The 17713-nt window shown below is 53.1% G+C and overlaps 2 protein-coding genes across 12 annotated transcripts; one reads left to right on the forward strand and one right to left on the reverse strand.

Moving 5' to 3' along the window:
• Positions 1 to 1478: 1478 nt before the first annotated feature.
• On the forward strand, positions 1479 to 8892 carry NUDT17 (nudix hydrolase 17). Of its 8 annotated transcripts, none has more exons than XM_074263300.1 (8): positions 1479 to 1727; positions 1936 to 2122; positions 2345 to 2370; positions 2526 to 2618; positions 2829 to 2849; positions 2976 to 3109; positions 3252 to 3401; positions 3546 to 3758. In XM_074263300.1, exons 1-8 carry the CDS (start codon positions 1536 to 1538, stop codon positions 3631 to 3633), a joined length of 891 nt encoding a protein of 296 aa, XP_074119401.1. In that variant the 5' UTR covers positions 1479 to 1535; the 3' UTR covers positions 3634 to 3758. The 8 variants fall into 8 exon arrangements, with proteins under 8 accessions (XP_074119401.1, XP_074119402.1, XP_074119399.1 ...); XM_074263298.1 differs by having other exon boundaries at positions 1481 to 1727; positions 2751 to 2849; XM_074263301.1 differs by lacking the exon at positions 2829 to 2849 and having other exon boundaries at positions 1480 to 1727.
• Positions 3708 to 14830, reverse strand: PIAS3 (protein inhibitor of activated STAT 3). 4 transcript variants are annotated; one of them, XM_074263289.1, is made up of 14 exons: positions 14647 to 14830; positions 9459 to 9879; positions 8931 to 9015; positions 8638 to 8688; positions 8014 to 8104; positions 7635 to 7769; positions 7358 to 7463; positions 7117 to 7190; positions 6790 to 6950; positions 6351 to 6484; positions 6066 to 6234; positions 5729 to 5862; positions 5495 to 5532; positions 3708 to 4950 (listed from the first exon to the last, which is right to left on the reverse strand). In XM_074263289.1, exons 2-14 carry the CDS (start codon positions 9874 to 9876, stop codon positions 4684 to 4686), a joined length of 1863 nt encoding a protein of 620 aa, XP_074119390.1. In that variant the 5' UTR covers positions 9877 to 9879; positions 14647 to 14830; the 3' UTR covers positions 3708 to 4683. The 4 variants fall into 4 exon arrangements, with proteins under 4 accessions (XP_074119390.1, XP_074119387.1, XP_074119388.1 ...); XM_074263286.1 differs by lacking the exon at positions 14647 to 14830 and adding an exon at positions 14099 to 14559; XM_074263287.1 differs by lacking the exon at positions 14647 to 14830 and adding an exon at positions 13378 to 13459.
• Positions 14831 to 17713: the final 2883 nt, after the last annotated feature.

Here is a 17713-nt window from a genome sequence, read left to right on the forward strand (position 1 = left end):
CAATCTGGATGATCTTGTCACCTAAAGGTTCTAGTGTCTAAGTATATTATCTTCCTAATGTAAATATCTCTGGGGGCAGCTAAGTAGGGCATTGGATATAACACCAGTCCTGAAGTCAGGAGGACCTGAGTTCAAATCAGATCTCAGATATTTAACACTTCCTAGCTGTGGGACCCTGGGCAAGTCACAACTTCAATTGCCTCAAGAAAAAAAAAATGTGTATATATCTACTGATATTCTTCTGAACATCACTGGTTTAGTCGGGAAATGGCACCCATGGTGACAGAGACTCGAATATGAAAAAGCTCCACCCTGGGTATCCCATAAACTTAACAGGAATCTTTCCACTAAACCCCCTCTCCAACTTGATTTTCTTTTTTTTTCTGTCAGTAACACTACCGGCCTTCCAGCCCCCAGGCTTTAGTCACTCTCGAAGCTTCTTATGCCATCAATTGCCAATTCTTTGTCAGTTCTACATCTGCCCTCTTCCCGGTTACAGAGAACACCTTCAGTTCAGGCGCTTAGCAGCTCTTACTCGGGCTGCGGCAAATAGTCCAGCTTCATCTTTCTTTAATCCACACTTGACATAGCTGCCAGATGGACAGCGCCAAAGCATACGCCTGCCCCTGCTGCTCCCTTGCACAAAAAGCTTCCCCCACTCCCTTATCTTACAACAAACCATGAGCATCTGTTTGTCCTTAAAAGCCCCTGAAAACCCGGTTCCATCCGCCTTTCTAGATTGAGTTCACGTGAGGTCCTTTGCATAAACACGATAGTTCAGTCTAACTCCTATTTGCGGTTCCCCAAAGATGTCATTCCATCTTTTGTCATTTCCATATTTCAGATCCTAGGCTCAAGCCTCCTACAAATGGCTTTTCCTGTTATTTGAGTTCTCTCCCTGACCTAGTCACTTTCTCGTCTATTAAATGGGTCTAATAAAGCACTCAACTCACAGGGTCATTGTAAGGATCAAAAGAACGTGCAAAGAGCTGTGCCGACTTTAAAGAGCCACATAAATGCCAGTTAAGTAATCAATCAAAATGCAATTACTAAAGTTCCACAACGTTCTAGGTATTGGAGGTCAGAAAGCAAAATAGTCTTTGTTGCCTTCAAGGAGTTTCCATTTTGTTATGGACTCGTCAAAAATAAATACAAGGGATACGTGAGTGGGTATGTAGGGTTGGCTGTGAAAACTCGGGAGGAGTGGGAGCCCTCTGGTATGCAAAGGCCCCCAGCTCCGAGAGCCTAAGTAGTAGGCGCGCTAAATGACGGCGCGTGGAACAGCACGGAGACAGAATGGCCGGGCCGGCGCCCAGTGCAGCGAGCAGGAGGTCCGGACTGCGAGGGACTCCGCCGTTTGATCCCAGCAAGGGGTCGGGCAAGGAGCCCAGGGCACGAGAGGCGGGTGCAGCGCCGGTCCAGAGGCCGCGGTTCCCTTCCCTCCCACGCCCGGCGCGGGGCGGGGTCTGACACGGCTCTCTTGCCGGACTGGCCGCTAGGGGGGTTGCGTGAGCTGCTTCCCGGCCACCCCCACCATGGCGCAGGCCCGCGTGCTCCTGCTCCTCTCGGGGCGCCCGGAACCCGCAGGCTTCGCGCGGAGCGTGTGCGGCCGCCTGGGCCTGGGCGCCGGCCCGGGCCCCTGGCACGTCTACTGCCGCCTGCAGCCGGGGCGGCTGCTGCTCTCGGACAGCTCCTTCCCCGGCGCCACGGCGCAGCTCCCCCTGCAGGTCCGGCCGTCCGACTTCTAGGAAAGGGTCAGAGAGGAGGGGGCGGGAGAAAAACTAGGGGTCCCGAGCAAAGGGGGGGCCCATGGTGCGGGGGAAAGGGTGGTCCGGCGCAGGGAAGAGGCTCTGAGAGGGACCCCGAGCCTGGAGAGAGCCCCGAAACCTATGAGCCCCAGCTCAGTGACCCCGGCTTCCTCCCTACCCCCTCCAGCGCCCCCCGTTTTGCCCCTTCTGGGCCCTGGAGCAGCAGCCCCCGGGAGTTTCACTGCCGAAGCAGCCGTCGGACCGCGGAGTGGACTTGGCGGTGGTCGTCATCCTGCAGTCCCGGGACCAGACCGTGCTCCTGACCCGGAGGGCCTCGAGCATGCACACGGCCCCCAACCTCTGGGTCCCTCCAGGTGAACCCCCTGGGAGCCTGGCACCCTGAGCCCTTCCCACCCCCAGCCCCGGAGGGGCGGGAACCTCTCCCCTGGCCCTCGGGCGCTCCCTCCCCAGCCTCGTGGAGCCCTAACGTTCGGGGCTGGAGGCCCAGGATGGGGGGGAAGGGCGTGGGGGAGGGGATAGTGAGGGCCCGCGCGCGCGCGGCCGGGCCCACAATCACCACCCCGTCGTTACTGCAGGTGGACACGTGGAGCTGGACGAGGAGGTAACTGGCGCTGTTTAACCCGACCTTGGAGCCACGAACGAAGCCTCGGGCCCATCCCCGCGGCGCCTCCGACTGAGCCGGAGGGGGGAGGAGAGCCGGGGCCTGGGGGCGGATTCCGCTCTGGCAGGCCCTGAGCCGCTTTCTCTCACCTCCAGCTGCTGGACGGGGGCCTCCGCGAGCTCCGGGAGGAGACCGGGCTACAGCTGCCCCGAGGCCAGTACTCCTGGCTGCCGCTGGGACTGTGGGAGGTGAGTGCCTCCGCCCCGGTGCCCCCTCTCCGTTAAAGGCCCAGGCTCCAGCCCGAGGCCTTTCTCCCCACCCCCCATTTACAGTTTGCCTCGGGGATCCCGGAAATCTTCCCCTGCTTTGTCCCCCTCTAGTCCGCCTACCCCCCCATGCTGAGCCAGGGCCACCCCAGGCATCACCACCTCGTTCTCTACCTACTGGTGACCTCCCAGGAGACAGAGGAGCAGCTACAGGTACAGCTGACAGCGGGGCTAAGGGTGACGGGGTAGAGGCCAACGGAGCCCAGAAGAGCCCCCAAAAGCCTCTGACGGCGGGGGGCCACTTGTGATCCGGCCCGACATCAAGCGTCTGACCCCCAGGAACGGGTCCGGCCGAACCAGGAAGAGGTCAGTGCCTACGCCTGGCTGGCGCCCGACGTGCTGGCGGCCGTGGCGGCCTCCGAAGACGGACCCGAGGCGCCCCCTCTCCCCGCAAACCTGCCAGCCTGTGTTCAGTAAGTAGGGGTCGTTCCCACCTCTCTGCCCAGCCACTGCGGCCCCTCGGCCACCAGGACCGATGGCGACCCCGGAGTCCCAGGAGCTGACCCGTGCTGACCCCGGAGTCCCAGGAGCTGACCTCTGCCCTTTCTCGCCCAGGATCGTGGACCTGCAGGGAGATGCCACCCAGAAGCTGGACCTGCCTACGTCCACCCTGCTCCGGAAGTCCCTGAGCACGAGGGAGAACGAGGAGAGGGTCAGTACAGGAACCAAATTTGCCCTTGGCCTGTGGCTCCGGCACCTGCAGAGGTAAGGGGGGATGGGCAGCTCTCCGCAGGGCGGCAGAGGGAAGGAGCGCTGACCTCAGGGCCGACACCTGTGCTTCTCACACCTGCGCGCTCCTCCCAGCTCCATCAGCTCATCAGCCCTTTTCTCCTGTCATCCCGACCCTAGATCCCCCAAGACTCCCACCCACGTCTCCCCGAAGCCAGAACCAGAAGGAAACGGGGACACTGGGCGCCGACCGTCCCCTCGGCCGTGAAAAGAGGCAAAGTTCCATCTTTCAGAGACCGGAAGCCACGCAGACGAGTCACTCCATTTCCCGACGGACATACATTGGATTCACAACCTTTATTGTCGGTGAGAACATTGCTACAATTTTGGAAATATGAAATTAAATTAAAAGAAAGGTTCGTAAAAGAGGAAAAGGTGAATTTAGGGGAGGGGGACTGAATGCCCCCTCCCAAAAGGTGCAGAATGAGCTCCATGACCATAACTCTAAAACTATGGTTCCCATTGGAAACTCAGACCCCAGGATAGGGAGACCTTGGGGAATCATCATCAACTTAAATATATATATATATATATATTTATATTTATATTTTTATTATTTATATATAAATAGAGAGCCAGGCAACAGGACAAAACTACCTACCTCATCTCCCATCCCAAACTTTAGAGAGGCAGAGGAGGTAGAGCTCCTCATCCCATCCTCAGTCAGACTGAGAATGGGGTAAGGGTCATCATCTTTGGAGTTTTTTTGGTTTTTCTCATTTATGTACAAAAAGCTGCAACTGAAAATAGAGATCTCAAGCAAGCCCTGTCTTTTTCTGTCCATTTGTCTGTCCCACACGTGGAAGGGGAACAAATGGACATAGAAGAACTATCAGGTGTTTTGTGAGGGACCAATTGACATCTCTTATCCATCCATCCACACATTCCCCCTCCCACTCCAGCTGCTTCAGATCTAGACCTGAGGCGCGCAGCCACTGGGAAAGGAAGAAAAGAATGGAACATCTTTTAGGCCCAACTTTTAGGCACAATTCTCACATCTCCCTGCCCCTTCTTGGCTTACGTGTCTCCATCTGAAGAGCATTTCCAAAAATAAACCCAAAATGTCTTTTTTAAAGAGGTTAAATATTAACCCTTTGGGTGCTAGTCCGGGCAGAGGGGGCCAGGAACATGTGTCCATGAGTTTCTGTTTGTAGCCTCTGGCCACAAACCCCAAGGGAATCAGTTGAAGGGGTTGAGACAGGGCTCCCCCGCGGTCCCCACTTGGTGCTAGAAGTGGGTGAGGAGGTCCAGGGGAATCTCAGTCCAGGGAGATAATGTCTGGCCGACAACCAGTCAGAGAAGAACCTGGAGGCAGGGGTCCCCCATGTCCGTCTCTCAGGGCCCCCCCAGGGGCCACGATGCTGCTGACTCGGCCAGGAGGCGGTGCTGGAGGAGATCCTCGGTGAGAGCTCCCCAGAACGGGAGCCAGTGGACCCAAGAAGTGGGAAGGGGTGCCCCGGTACTGGAAGAAATGGCCAAGGGTATCCTGCTCGTCTATTGAGGTGATGACCGAAGGGCTGTAGTGCTGAGGGGGAGAAAATATTTAAGACTTTAGTTTTTCCCCAATCTCCTACCCCTCAGACACTTCCCACATACTCCCTCCACATCTTACATAGATCCCGGAGAAGGCTGTCTAATCCACTTGAGGGTTTTTCTCTGAAAAGACCCGCTCACCATGAGTGTGAAAACAGTTATCCCCATCCCACCGGCTCTATCCTCCTCCAATGTTGTGGGCGTTCAGAATGAATGGAATGTCTGGGCATGAGAAGGGTGTGACCTGCTCTATGTGGGGGTGGGGTGAGGGAAAGCACTCGGGGACCCAGTGGATGGTGGTTCTAGGTTCAGCCTCACCAGCCACATGACCTTCTAAGCCTCAGTTTCCTAATCTGTAAACTGAGGAATCAAATTCTGTCCCTTAAAATCCCAAAAGGAAATAAACTGTCTGCCCAGCACCTCAATCTCATCCCACACAGCAACAAGAGTTAAAGAGTCCTTGTAAGAGTTAGAAACCAAACCTATACAAAGCTCCAGAGACTGGACACTTTGGTGGAAAGGGAAGGAATTCTTACCTGACTCTCATTCTGAAAGAAAGTAAATAAGTCCAAACCTGTGAGAAAATGGGAAAAAAAAAAATTCAAAATCAGCCTGATTCTGCTACCTAAAATTTCCCCAGATGTGGGAATTCCCTGGGAAGTTAGAGATATTGGAGGGGCAGGACAGACAGGGATTATTACCTTATCCCACAGCAAAAAAGGGCAGAGGGGTTTCTTACAGAGGGAGCCATATTTGGAACTAGGTCATACCCTGGATTTCGGCCCCCAGTGGAAAGGCTGGTGGATACTCGGGAAGAGGGAGGCCAGAGAGGAAGTCACTGCCCAGGGTGCCCATAGCTGGGCTCCGGAGCACAGATGACGGCTGGTGATTGGTAGCCAGGACTCTATAAGAAGAGAGGGAGCTGTCAAGCTCCTAGGAAGTCTCCCTAAATTCCCTCTCTCTTTGTGTTCCCATGCCAGCCCCAACCACTACACTTACATATCTTCAAGGCCTCCCTTCCTCCCCTCATCCCCACACATCCCCAGTGATCTTGGGAGGACTTCTTGCTCTAAACCCCAACTTCTTTCTCAGTCCAGTTCTTTATACCCTTTGCCTCCGGGGGGACCGGGGATGGCCGAAGAGGTGACTGGGCAGTGCTTCTTAGCAGGGGGCAGGTCTTCCTCATCTGAAGAGCTGTCAAGTGTCAAGTCAATAACTTCAATTTTCTTCTTGGTCTCAGGAGGCTTGCCCTCAGGGCCAGGGCCAAAGGGGGGACCTGGAGATATTGGAAGGATGGGTGTCACTAGTCTGTAACCGGAGGGAGAAATGGTCTGGAATCATCTGACCCTTCCCCACATTTGGGAATGAACAGGGAGTCATCCCATTCCTCACCATCTAAGCCATAGCCTGTCGTGGGGCAAACCTCCGGTGTCTCCTTTTTGGGCCTCATTGGACACCAGGATCCATCTTCCATGAACTGGATCTCATCACAGTCAGTGCACGAATTCAGAATCTCCATGAATAATCTGGGAGAAGGAAGAAGGTTATGGGGGGAGTCATGAAAAGATTAGGGGAGGTAGTTGTTTGAGAAAGCAAATCAACCCTAGGGCAACAGAAAAGCGGGAATTTAGGAGCAACGTGGACTACCTGAGGAGGGGTACTGGAGAGAGGGGCAGAAACGTGAGATCTCCAGGGTAAGTCTGGCTGGGCGGGAGTATCCAGACCCATCAGTGCCCAGGCTCTCCTAGGGGGTATTCTTGCTGTCCATGTCAAGGGAAAGAAGGGGGTTTATCTGGGCGTCCTGGACAAGTGGGAGCAGAAGTGGCCATACCCATCTATGACCAGAGATTCATAGGGAGCCTTCTTGTCACACACAGGGCATGTCCACGTGGGCTTCTTCTCATTCATCTGCAGGTAGAGGGCAGCATCGAAGCTCTGTAGGTGGGCACAGGTGAGGGCCCGGCACGGCACAGCCAGGCGCATCTTCCCTAACTGGGGAAAAGCAGGACTTCTCAGCATATTTCCTCTACCCAGCTTTCCCCTTTCTGGAACACCTTATCTGGATAAACAAAAACCCTGGGAGCTCAGCTCAGCCTTCACCACCTCACCCCACCCCCATCCCTGGTCCCATCTCAAAGTCTCTCCTTCTAGTACCCACCGGGCACATGAGCGACACCCGCAGGCTGGTGGTGGCCACCTCACTGTCAGGGTCGGCAGTCAACTTCTCCTTGACTGAAATGAGATCAGAACCAAAATGAGGAAGTCAAAATAGGGCCAGCGAGGACAGCCGATATAGCATGAAACAGGCCTGGGTGGACAAAGGATTCCCCAGAAAAAGTCGGGGTTGAAGGCTAGCTCAATCAGTGAGAGAACAGGGCCTTTATCTTGAAATAACTTACTCAGTGCCCGAGAGTGGTCTGGGTTCCGGATGCCCTTTGCTCTCAGTTTCTGCAGGAGCGTCACTGAGGTCAGCTGCCTCACTAGGTACACCGACAGCGAATAATTCTGGGGAGAATGTCAGCATCTGTTTCCCTGTTACTGTATTACTCATTCCCCAGAGGCAGTGGGGTCTGCTTAACCAATACCCCTTCCCTGAAACAAGCGTCGGAGACCACAATCCTCCCCCCCCCACTTTCCCCTCCCAAGCACTGAAACTTCCTCAGACACACAGCTCACCCGTCCAAACTCAGATGACCAGTTGACCACAATAGTATTGGGGACAGTGGCTGAAAGTCGAACTAAGGATGTGATGTTGATAGGTCGGCTAGGTCTTTTGGGTTCAGCCCCATTCTTGGTCGGGGGTAGATAACCCTAAAGAAAATGGGGAAGGTCAAGGTAGAAGCAGCCCAAATTTAGAGTTTGCACATATCTTATGCAAAACTTGAGACTTTGGGAGGCTAATGTTGTACATACACCCTTTGAGAGAATATTCCCATTTAGACAGGCTCATAAAGGATGAGGATGTAGGGATGGGACTATTGGGAAAAGGGCACCAGCTGGTAAGGGAATATTGTCAGGACAAGTTGTGGGAAAGGGGCTGGGAAGGGTCACTTACCGGCAGAGGACACAGTTTCCCATTAACCTTGACAAAGAGGTTAGGAGGAAAATAATCTTCCTGGGGGCAACTGGTCTCACAGAGACAGAACCTAATGAAAGATTTGGGGAGGGGGAAAAAGAAGGTACAGGAAGTTACTATCCAGAGGTCTAGCTCCTGTGACTGTGAGTCTGCAGACATAGGCAAAAATTAAGGGGCAAATCCAGGAATAAAATCTATTTCTTGCCTACTTCAAGGGAGAAACTTCCTTCACCCCAGATGTAAGAATTATCTACCTCCAAATAATGAAAATCTCCTGACAAAAGGCCTGGATGATGGGCAAGCAACATCTGAGGTGGATAATACAATGAGGAACATTTATAATACTTTTTGAAATGAATATGTTTTTAACATTAGAAAAAGCCATTCTATATATAGTACGAGTATTTATTTTGTGGTAAATCAAGTTGCATGTCTCATAGCAAACAAGAAAAGCCACTTTGAGACTCCAAGCACAGGAGATAGAATTTTCAAAATTTCTCTGGGTCCTTTGTAACTCCTGTTTATAAACCATCACCGCCACCACCCAGAGGGGACACAGATCAGTGTTTCCCAGTGAGAAGGATGTCTTCAGAGATGTCTCACCTGAGCTGGACCTGTACTGTATAGTCGCACTTGGCCCCAGGCAGGACATCCCTAAAACAGAGAGAAGGAGAGATCTGAGAGGGTGGGATACGGATAATCTGGAGGGCTGGAAAGAGGCCTGAGAGCTGGACATACAGATGGGAAAGAACTGATGAGGGGGACAGATAGGAAGGCAAGTTGACCAAAGCCAATTTAGACAAAGATGGCAGATCAGATCAAGATACGAGGTCCAAAGTCCAGGATTCAAAAACATGGCCAAGGACAAGGGAATCAGAGGGAGGGGGTCCAGGTACCTTGAGGAGAGGATCTGCTGCACTTGCTGTGGCGTCAATGCAAAAGTGAAATGAGCCTCCTCAAACCTCTGGCTGTTTGTGGATGCTAAGTACATAGAGGAAGAGGGACACAGTTACTTGAGTGGACCAAAGGACAGCCATGAACACCTGTTAATGATGTCCCCCCCCCAAGGAAGCAAGCCTCTCCTGCCTGAGAGTAAATGGTACTTTGGGACCATGGGTTGCTGCGGTTCAGTTGTGTCATTCTTTGTGACCCTGTGGACCAAGGCGGGACACTGACCCGGGGTTTCCTTGGTAAAGATGCTAGGATAGTGGCCATTTCCTTCTCCAATAGGTTAAAGCAAAGAGGGTTAAGTGACTTGCCCAGAGTCATATGGCTAGTGAGAATCTATGCCTGGATTTTCCCAGGGCCCAGCACTTAAATCCACTGAGCCGCTGACCAATAGGTTGGTTCCTTATTTAGAATAGGAACGTAAGTGGACAAGTACAGAGGAGGCAATCAGGAGTCCATTAGGTCAGCTTCCGTACCGAGGGTGGTGGGCCGGATGAGTTCCCCGTATATGTCATAGAAAGGTAGCGGCCTCATGGTGACATCAGGGTGGACTGGCTGGGGCAGGGAAGGATGTACATCAGCCTCACGTTTGGGCCCCCCCAAGAGGGGTCCTGAAGGCAGGAGGCTGGAGGGGGCAGGGGGCAGGGGGCCAGGAGGAACAATGGGTGGAGCTCCTGGGGGCAGAGACAGCAGTGAGAGCTCAGAAGGCACCAGGGCCTTCCGGGGGAACCGGCGTCGGTAAAGTTCTTTGATCTTCATCTGGACGCTGGGGCCACAGCCGGACTTGAGAAGCTGCAAGGCCTTGGTCAGTAGTTCGTGTTTCCTCCCACTCTTGTTGCGTCCTGCAAAGCCCAGAAGCACCTGGAGCTCAGACACCCGGAAACTCATCACCATGTGCTGGGAAGAGAAGGCGACACAGGTGAGCTGGGGGCAAGGATCCCAGTCTGAGATCAGCCACAGCTAGACCTCCTTGCTAAGGAGAGATGCCCATCCCAAAGTAGACCCTTCTGGGGAGGAATCATTGAAAAGAGCCCATAACAGGGGGCCACTATGTGGAGCAACAGCCCTAAGGCAGGAGGATCCGAGTTCAAATTTGGACTCAGACACTGAACACTTCAAGGCTGTGTGACCCTGACTTAACCCCGATTGTCTCAGCCAAAAAGAGAGAGAGAGAGAGAGAGAGAGAGAGAGAGAGAGAGAGAGAGAGAGAGAGAGAGAGAGAGAGAGAGAGAGAGAGAGAGGAGAGAGAGAGAGTTACTTCACATGATTAGATAGAATAGCTTGGGCCACTGAAAGAGATGGCCCAACTCTAAGAGAAGAGGTTGTAATTCCCCCAATTGGTGTCCTTCCTAATTCCTGTTTCAACAGGTCCCAGTTTAGTGTCTCCCTCTCCATCCCCCAAACCTAAACATAACTCTCTCCCTTTGGTAGCTAAGAGAAAAACAAGGATAAATAGAGTTGGAAATGGAAAAGTATTCTCCCTTCTTCCCCATCTTCCTTTCTCTCCCTAATCTTAACACGAGGCAGCAGCACAAAGCTCCTAATCCTCCCCTTAAAATTTCTTTCTCTTCTTACTTATTTTTAGATTCCCAGGCCCACCCCAGCTTTCTTAGAGATAAGGTAAAGGGATGAGAAAAAAGGAAGGAAGGAAGGAAGGAAGGAAGGAAGGAAGGAAGGAAGGAAGGAAGGAAGGAAGGAAGGAAGGAAGGAAGGAAGGAAGGAAGGAAGGAAGGAAGGAAGGAAAATGAAAGGGAGGAAGGAAAAAGGAAGAAATGGAAGGAAAAAAGCCAGGGAAAGAAGGAAGAGATGGAGGAAAGGAAAGAGAAAAAAGGAAATAAGGGAAGAGAAGAAGGGAGGGAGGGAAGAGGAAGAAAAGGAAGAACAGAGGGAGGGCAGGAAGAAGGAAAGAAGGGAGAAAGGAGGGAGGAGGGAGGAGAAAGGAAGGAAGAAAAAGGGAATGGAGGGAGGAAAGAGGAAGGAAGGAAGGAGGAAAAATGAAAGGGAGGGAGGAAAAAGGAAGGAAAAATGGAGGGAAGAAGGAAGAAAGGGAGGGAAAGAAGGAAGAGATGGAGGAAAGGAAAGAGAAAGAAGGAAGTGAAGGGAGGGAGGGAAGAGGAAGAAAAGGAGAAACAGAGGGAGGAAGGAAGGGAGAAAGGAGGGAGGAGAAAGGAAGAAAAAAGGGAAGGGAAAAAGAAAAAAGGAAGTAAGGGAAGAGAAGAAGGGAGGGAGGGAAGAAAAGGAAGGAAGGGAGGAACAGAGAGAGGGCAAAAAGAAGGAAGAAAAAAGGGGAAAAGAAAGGGAGGAGAAAGGAGGGAGGGAGAGAAGAAGGAAGAAAGGAAGGAAAGAAAAGAGAAGGAGAGAAAGAAGGAAGAGAGGGAGGAAAGGAAAGAGGTCAAAAAGGAAGTGAGGGAAGAAGAGAAGAAAGAAAGGGAAGAAGGGAGGGAGAGAAGAAAAGGAAGGGAGGGAACTCAGGAAGAAAGAGTGGGGTTAGATGGGGGAGGGGAAGGGAGAGACTAGGACCAGGTGGCTGGAGGATCTCTATGTAAATCCCAGCCCCCACTTATGCCTCATTCCATGTAAGCCTCAAGGCCAAGGCTTCTAGGGAAGATTTCAATACCCTTCAAATCCCTTTTCACCTTCAACCTCATGACTCTATCTCAAGATCTCCCCATTTGGGGGGGAAGGAAAACTAAGGCCCAGAGCTGAGGGCACAGAAAAATCACAAAGCTAGGATGCCTCCAGGAAATGGCTTTTCCCCTTGGGCCAGAGTACTCCATCTGACATAAACTGGGACCTTCTTTTAATAAAGGGTAGAAGGGTTGGAGGATTCCCGAAGAAAGGAGGAGTGGCTCCTCTCCCCTGCTGAGATCCAGATGGTAAAGCTCTGACCTGATCCCCCAGAGAGAAGGCTTAGGAATGGAGGAGGAAGAGGGAGGGGACAGCATCCAGGCAGAATGGAACAGAAAATCGCCCGACAGGGAGGACCAAAGACACTGATAACAAAATGTGTCCCCAAACACTGCTTCGTTCCAAAAGGAGAAGGGACAGCTCCTGGACAACATGAGGATCCATCAAGTGACAGAACATTTGGAAAGCATTTAGCAGCACCTAGTAGGTGCTTCATCGGTGAGTGTGCCCTTTTCCTTTCCAGTCTGCACAAGGGGTGACAAGTCCCACAGGGAATCTCCGCTGAGACACTGCCAACTGGGAGTGAATGCCTGGGTCTCCTCATCCTTTATCCTTCACCTCGGAAGCTTTCCTTTCCCGGCCTTTCCTGTCCGCCTTCCCCTCTACCAGCTGACGGGAGCGCTCTTTGAGGAATGCGACTGCTAATTTCGAGGCCTTCCCCCGAATGCAATCCCTTCCATGTCACCGCTACATGTAGCCTCCCCTCCGTTCTTCTGTCACCTGTAGATCTCTCTCTTACCTCCACAGTCCCACATTTGCATCCTGACATCGGTCCTCTCACAAAGCTCGAGGCCTCGCGGTCTCTCGGGGTCTCATTCACACACCTCCGCCTATCCCCGTCTCCCCCAGCTCTGCCTCCCCCGAATATTCCAGTGCCCTCCCAGAGCCCCATCCCCACCTCTCTTCCATCTCCCACAATTCTCTCCCCGTGCCCTCCCACCGCCAGCTCTCTGCATCTCCGTACCTTTCCGAGGCCTCATCCCCACATCCCTGGACTCCTACAATCTTCTGCCTTGCCTCCTCCCCCAGTTCCATCCCTGCAGCTCGGCTCTCTCCCACCCCAACTCCGTGCCCTCCCACCGTCTCAAGCCGACATCGCCGCCCTCCCCCAGCCCCATCCTCTCCCGCGCCCTCCCCCAGCCCCATCTCCCCGCATCCCCTCTAAATGAGGATGTTCCTCTCTAAACCGATGCCTGTTCGGTACCAACCTCCCTCCCGGAGCCGTGGGGAGTCTCCGGAAAGATAACGTGCGTTGCAGCGCTTTACACATTTCACAGTGCTGCGTAGATGTCAATGACCGGGCTGGTGCTCTCCCTGCCCAAACAGCGCTGGCTCCCCTCTGCCCCTGCTCCCGGAGGTCCGAGCCCCTGCCAGACTCCCCCAGCCCCGCCCCCGTGGCCCTGCCCCCCGCGGGCCCTGCCCCTCCATCCCTGCCCCCGGAGGCCCCCGCCCCTGTTCTGCCCACGGCGCCGACTCCCTGAGCATCGCCCTCGCCGCCGCCCCGAATCCGGGACCCCCGCCTCGTCCCCCGCGTCCCTGCCCCCAAAGTCCATCCTCTCCAGGTGTCCCCGTGCCCGCATCCTCTCCCGCCGCCCTCGGGCTCGGCCCCCGGGACGCCCGCATCCCTGCTTTGCCGCTTTCCCGCCGCTCCCCTGCCGCCCGAGCTGGCGAGGCTCGGGCTCGGGAGGCTCCGCGGGGGTCCGGTACCTTTAACTCGCCCAGCTCCGCCATCTTGAGACATCGCAGGCGCCGGAGCCCAGGCCCAGGGACCGGCGCGCAACTCCCCACCCCGGGGCCGGCCGCAAACATCGCCCGCCCCGCCCCGCCCCGTCCGGCCTCCTCTCCCGGCCTCTCCCCCTCCCATTCCCAGCCCCGCCCGTTCGACTCCGGCCGGGCCACGGCCTCGGCCTCCCCCCCTCCCCCACAATTGGTAGCGGCAGCCGCGGCACATCTGGCGCGGAGGGGGATGGGGGAGGCGGGGGCAGCTGCGGGTTCCGAAACCCGTCGCGGGAGACTCGGGGGAACACGGTCCTCCCGGGGCATCCGCGCGTCCCTGCGGGGGCGGAATGCTGGAGGGAAAGTAGACGGGGCGTCGGGACTCAGGGACACACCGGGACCCCGAGATGAGGGGCTCCGCGGGGACTCAGAGCCGGGGCTGGGGACACGGAAGCAGTGAAGGAGGCACAGATTCTCCCGGGTTGGGAGTCCGGATAGCAGGGGCGATCCAGCACTGCAGGAGATCCTAGGGAGTGGGGTCTGCAAGACTCTAGCTCTGCCTTGGGGGGCTCTGTACTCCTGGACTTGCACGCCGTGAGTTCTACTGTGCCTCCCTTTTCCCGTCCACCCCCACCCCCAAGTTCTTGTTCTGGGTCTGGCCAAGGACCCGAAGCCTTGGAGCACAAAGTTTGGCGATGGGGGCGGGACTTACCAGCTCCGGCTCTAGGGATGGGGGAGGGGGCCCCGGGGGCTCCGGGCGCGGGACTGGGACCGGAAGGTGGGGTAGCCAGAGAGGGCAATCCACGGCGCTCTCGCACTCCCGCGCTCCCCACCGCTCGGATTGGGTCCGGCAGTTCGGACACGGTGCAAGGAAGCTCAGTCCGGTCCTAGATTCCGGCTGGGGCCGCCTCCTTGCTGCCCCCCTCCGGGGCAAACCCGTCCGGGCCCGGGAGAGGGGGCGGGGCTGAAGGCGGACCCCGGGGCCGGGCGAGGGAAAGGGGGGGATTAACCCCTTCTTATTGACAAACCGAGAATTAAAGTATTGAGCCTGGGGTGTAGACGTTCTCCTCTTCCCTATCGCTTCCTCCCCTAAAACTCCCATCCCTTCGAGCTTCGTGGTAGGAGAATGATGAAGACGGGTGGAGGAGAGGGTGCGCATCAAGTACAGCAAAGATCACCAAAAAAGCTCCGGAAAGTCCCCATCCTCACCCCCCACCTCCGGCCGTCCCACCTTCGGCTCCGCAGTATAGGGTTTCTTACCTCGGTTACAATGTATCAGGGGACTCTTCAGCTTCGTTAAAGCTCAGTTCTAGAGCCGGAAGCCACATTCTAATCCCACCACTTCATTTTACAGATAAGGAAACTGAGACCCTGGGAGGCTATGATTTGCCCAAACTGTCAGATGTAGAAAGTCTTGGAGGCATCATTTGTGTCCCATGCGGCCAAAGCCCCGTGTTCTTTTCTAGATAGTCCCATGCCCATGCTACTGAATACCCCTTCCTGGAAAGAAGCCCAGAAAGCTTTAATTATAGGGGTACCTTGACTGCCCCTCCTCCAAATACATACCTTTCCGAGGTACTCACACCTCTTGGAGGATGGAGGAGGTGAGGTGAATGTAGGGAAAACTTAAAATAGTTGGGACTTCCCCATCTTCCTTTGCTTCCCAGAAGGCTCTTCTTGATGGACAGATATCACTAGCTAGCTTCTTTCCTTATTGAAGCCTGTTTCTGACCTGACAAATAATTTACGGGGCAGGCCTAAGAATTAGGTGGCTGGCTCTGTCAACTACCTCAGTCTAAAGGCCATCTTTGACGACCATGTATTCACATTATAGGTGGACGGGAGGAGTAGTCCTCCTACTAGTGTAGGACATAGTGTAGAATTTTAAAGCTAGTAGGGACTACAGAATTCACCTTAGGCCACCTCCACCATATAGTTTATCCCAAAGAGGGATTTTTCCTGGCCACCAGGTGGGAAGCAAAGGAGTATCCTAGAATTGACCTCTCTGTGGTGAAGGTTCAATGGAAAGTCAGGCTGGATTTGGAATCAGAGGACCTGAGTCTATTCTGTTCTATCTCTGTCAACACTATGTGATCTTCAGTAAGTCCATTTATCTCTCTGGGTCCATTTCCTCATCTGATAGATGAAGTTGACCTATTTGTTCCCTAAAAACCCTTTCACTGAATCATGATCTATTCTGACATGCCCACCTCCACTCCCCCCACAGGATGGTAAGATAGACTGAGGACAATATAGCTCACTTGATCCTAAGCAGCACAGGCTCAGGGGATAAGTTTTATATAAAGCTAGGTGGCACAGTGGATAAAGTGATGGGACCCAAGCCAGGACAGCCTGAGTTCAAATTCTGCCTTACACATTTAGAAGTGACCTTGGGCAACTAAGTGTCTTCATCTCCGTCTGCTTCAGAGTCCCCATCTGGAGAATAGGGGTAATGATAAAGGCATTTCCCTCTCAGGGTTGTTGTTAGGATAAAATGAGATAATATTTCTAAAGTGCTTCTTAAACCTTAAAGCACCAAGTAAGTGCTATTGTTAATAAATGTTGTGTGGTACCTAACACATTATGTGTTAGCCCTGAGGAAGATCTCCTCCCTTTCCAGATTTTCAGGTTGCTTCCTTTTGATTCAATCCAATCCAGCCAGCCAGACTCAAACACCTCATAAACAGAGTCACGGCTGGCTGCTTCTTTCAAGGTAATTTGTCTCCAATCCACTGTTTTGAATCCAAGATCTCACATTCACTCCCAGTACAGACAACACTTAAACAACAATCAGCCAAGCAGACAGGGTGAGAGGACTGGGGTTGGTGTGCTTTCCATTGAGGAAAAAAGTTTATTTATAAAACAAATTCCAGCATCCAAAAATCTTAGATGTTTATTTTAAAATAAAATGGTGTTTTAGGGTTTGGGATGTGAGAAGAACTAGCACCAGCCCTCCTCCTTTCCTCACATCCCCGTATCCTGGACCAAGCTTTCCAGAAACCCTGGAGAGAGCCAGGAGGTCTGATTTCTATTACCAGAGCTATTCCTGATTCGGTCTATAAACCTTGCTCAGACCCACACCCCTAAAAAAAAAAAAAAACACTTTACCTCCCCTTGCCTCAGTTTTTTCCTCTTTTTCATTTGAGCTCATGACATATAATGATGAATTTTTTAAAAGCTCTTTTTTCTGTTCTCAGCAAGCGCAAGAAATAGGAAAAATTCTATTGAGATGACCACAAGTGAGCTGGACATTTGAGATATGACAAGTGAGCAAGACCTTTAGGACATTCTCCTTTGAGATGTTTTACCTATCTTTTCCACTCCTCCATTCTATTCTTCCTTCCCATCCCCCTATGGCTTAAAGCAATCTCCACCCCCCACACCCGAGCTGACCTACTCCTGGACCACAGGAACAGCCCCTGGGGGGCTGATCCAGATTCTCAGCTGTTCCTCCCCCATCCAAATCCTGGAGAAAGTAGTTGAACACACCCTACACACTCCCACAGCCCTTCTCCTTCAAGTATCACCTCCCCATTCTCCTCTCCCACTATCTTACACACACATACACACACACACACACACACACACACACACACACACACACACACACACACTCACATTCACACTCTCTCTCTCTCTCTCTCTCTCTCTCTCTCTCTCTCTCTCTCTCTCTCTGTCATCTCCCATATGGAAATGTTTAAACCTGAAGCTTACCAGCCAAAGTACAGGCAAATGAATTCTGTTCAACAACACTTCAATCTCCATTCCCCAACACATGTCAGCCAATGTCTTCACACATCCCGTCTCCAGTTGGGATTCATGTGCCCGAAAGGCCTTTGGGGATTGTGTGAAGGGGATTTGGAGGAGACAGGCTGCAAAGATTCCTTCACTGTCAACCAAAGCCCTACTTAACCCATCAGATGATAGACCTGGGCTTGTGATTTTATTGGTATAAGAAAATCCCAAGGAAACTCCCTCTACCAATAGAGATTAGAGAATAGACTTTAGAATTTAATTGAATTGCCTGAAGTCCATATAACTGGTATTCAGACAGATCTTAAATCCATAATTTGGATACAAGGCCAGCTCTTTATCCCCTAGCTCATGTTGCCTCCATTAGAGTTTGAAGGGACAGTGTTGAAACTGTCAGACCAACCTCCAAGGCTACAGGGGACATACTCTCACCCAGCCAAATGGTAGCTTTGGGGGTTGGTACACAGGAGGAGAGTAGTACAAGTCTTTATAGAATAAAGGAAGCTCCATTGTCTTAGCTGAAAAAAGACCTGGTGTGGGACAGGAGAGCTGTCCACATTTCACTCTGGTTGGA

The sequence above is a fragment of the Sminthopsis crassicaudata genome, chromosome 4 (genome assembly GCF_048593235.1).
Source record: "Sminthopsis crassicaudata isolate SCR6 chromosome 4, ASM4859323v1, whole genome shotgun sequence".
NCBI lineage: Eukaryota > Metazoa > Chordata > Mammalia > Dasyuromorphia > Dasyuridae > Sminthopsis > Sminthopsis crassicaudata.

Excerpts from the sequence above, each read along its gene's own strand:
- NUDT17 (XM_074263294.1), top strand. The coding sequence starts at position 1,890 with ATGAGCCCCAGCTCAGTGACCCCGGCTTCCTCCCTACCCCCTCCAGCG. Across the intron at positions 2,123-2,344 it reads CAACCTCTGGGTCCCTCCAG|GTGGACACGTGGAGCTGGAC; the intron begins GTGAACCCCCTG and ends TCGTTACTGCAG. Across the intron at positions 2,371-2,525 it reads ACGTGGAGCTGGACGAGGAG|CTGCTGGACGGGGGCCTCCG; the intron begins GTAACTGGCGCT and ends TCTCACCTCCAG.
- PIAS3 (XM_074263286.1), bottom strand. The coding sequence starts at position 14,545 with ATGCGCACCCTCTCCTCCACCCGTCTTCATCATTCTCCTACCACGAAG. Across the intron at positions 7,464-7,634 it reads GGTCATCTGAGTTTGGACGG|AATTATTCGCTGTCGGTGTA; the intron begins GTGAGCTGTGTG and ends CATTCTCCCCAG. Across the intron at positions 5,863-6,065 it reads GGTCCCCCCGGAGGCAAAGG|AGTCCTGGCTACCAATCACC; the intron begins GTATAAAGAACT and ends CTCTTCTTATAG.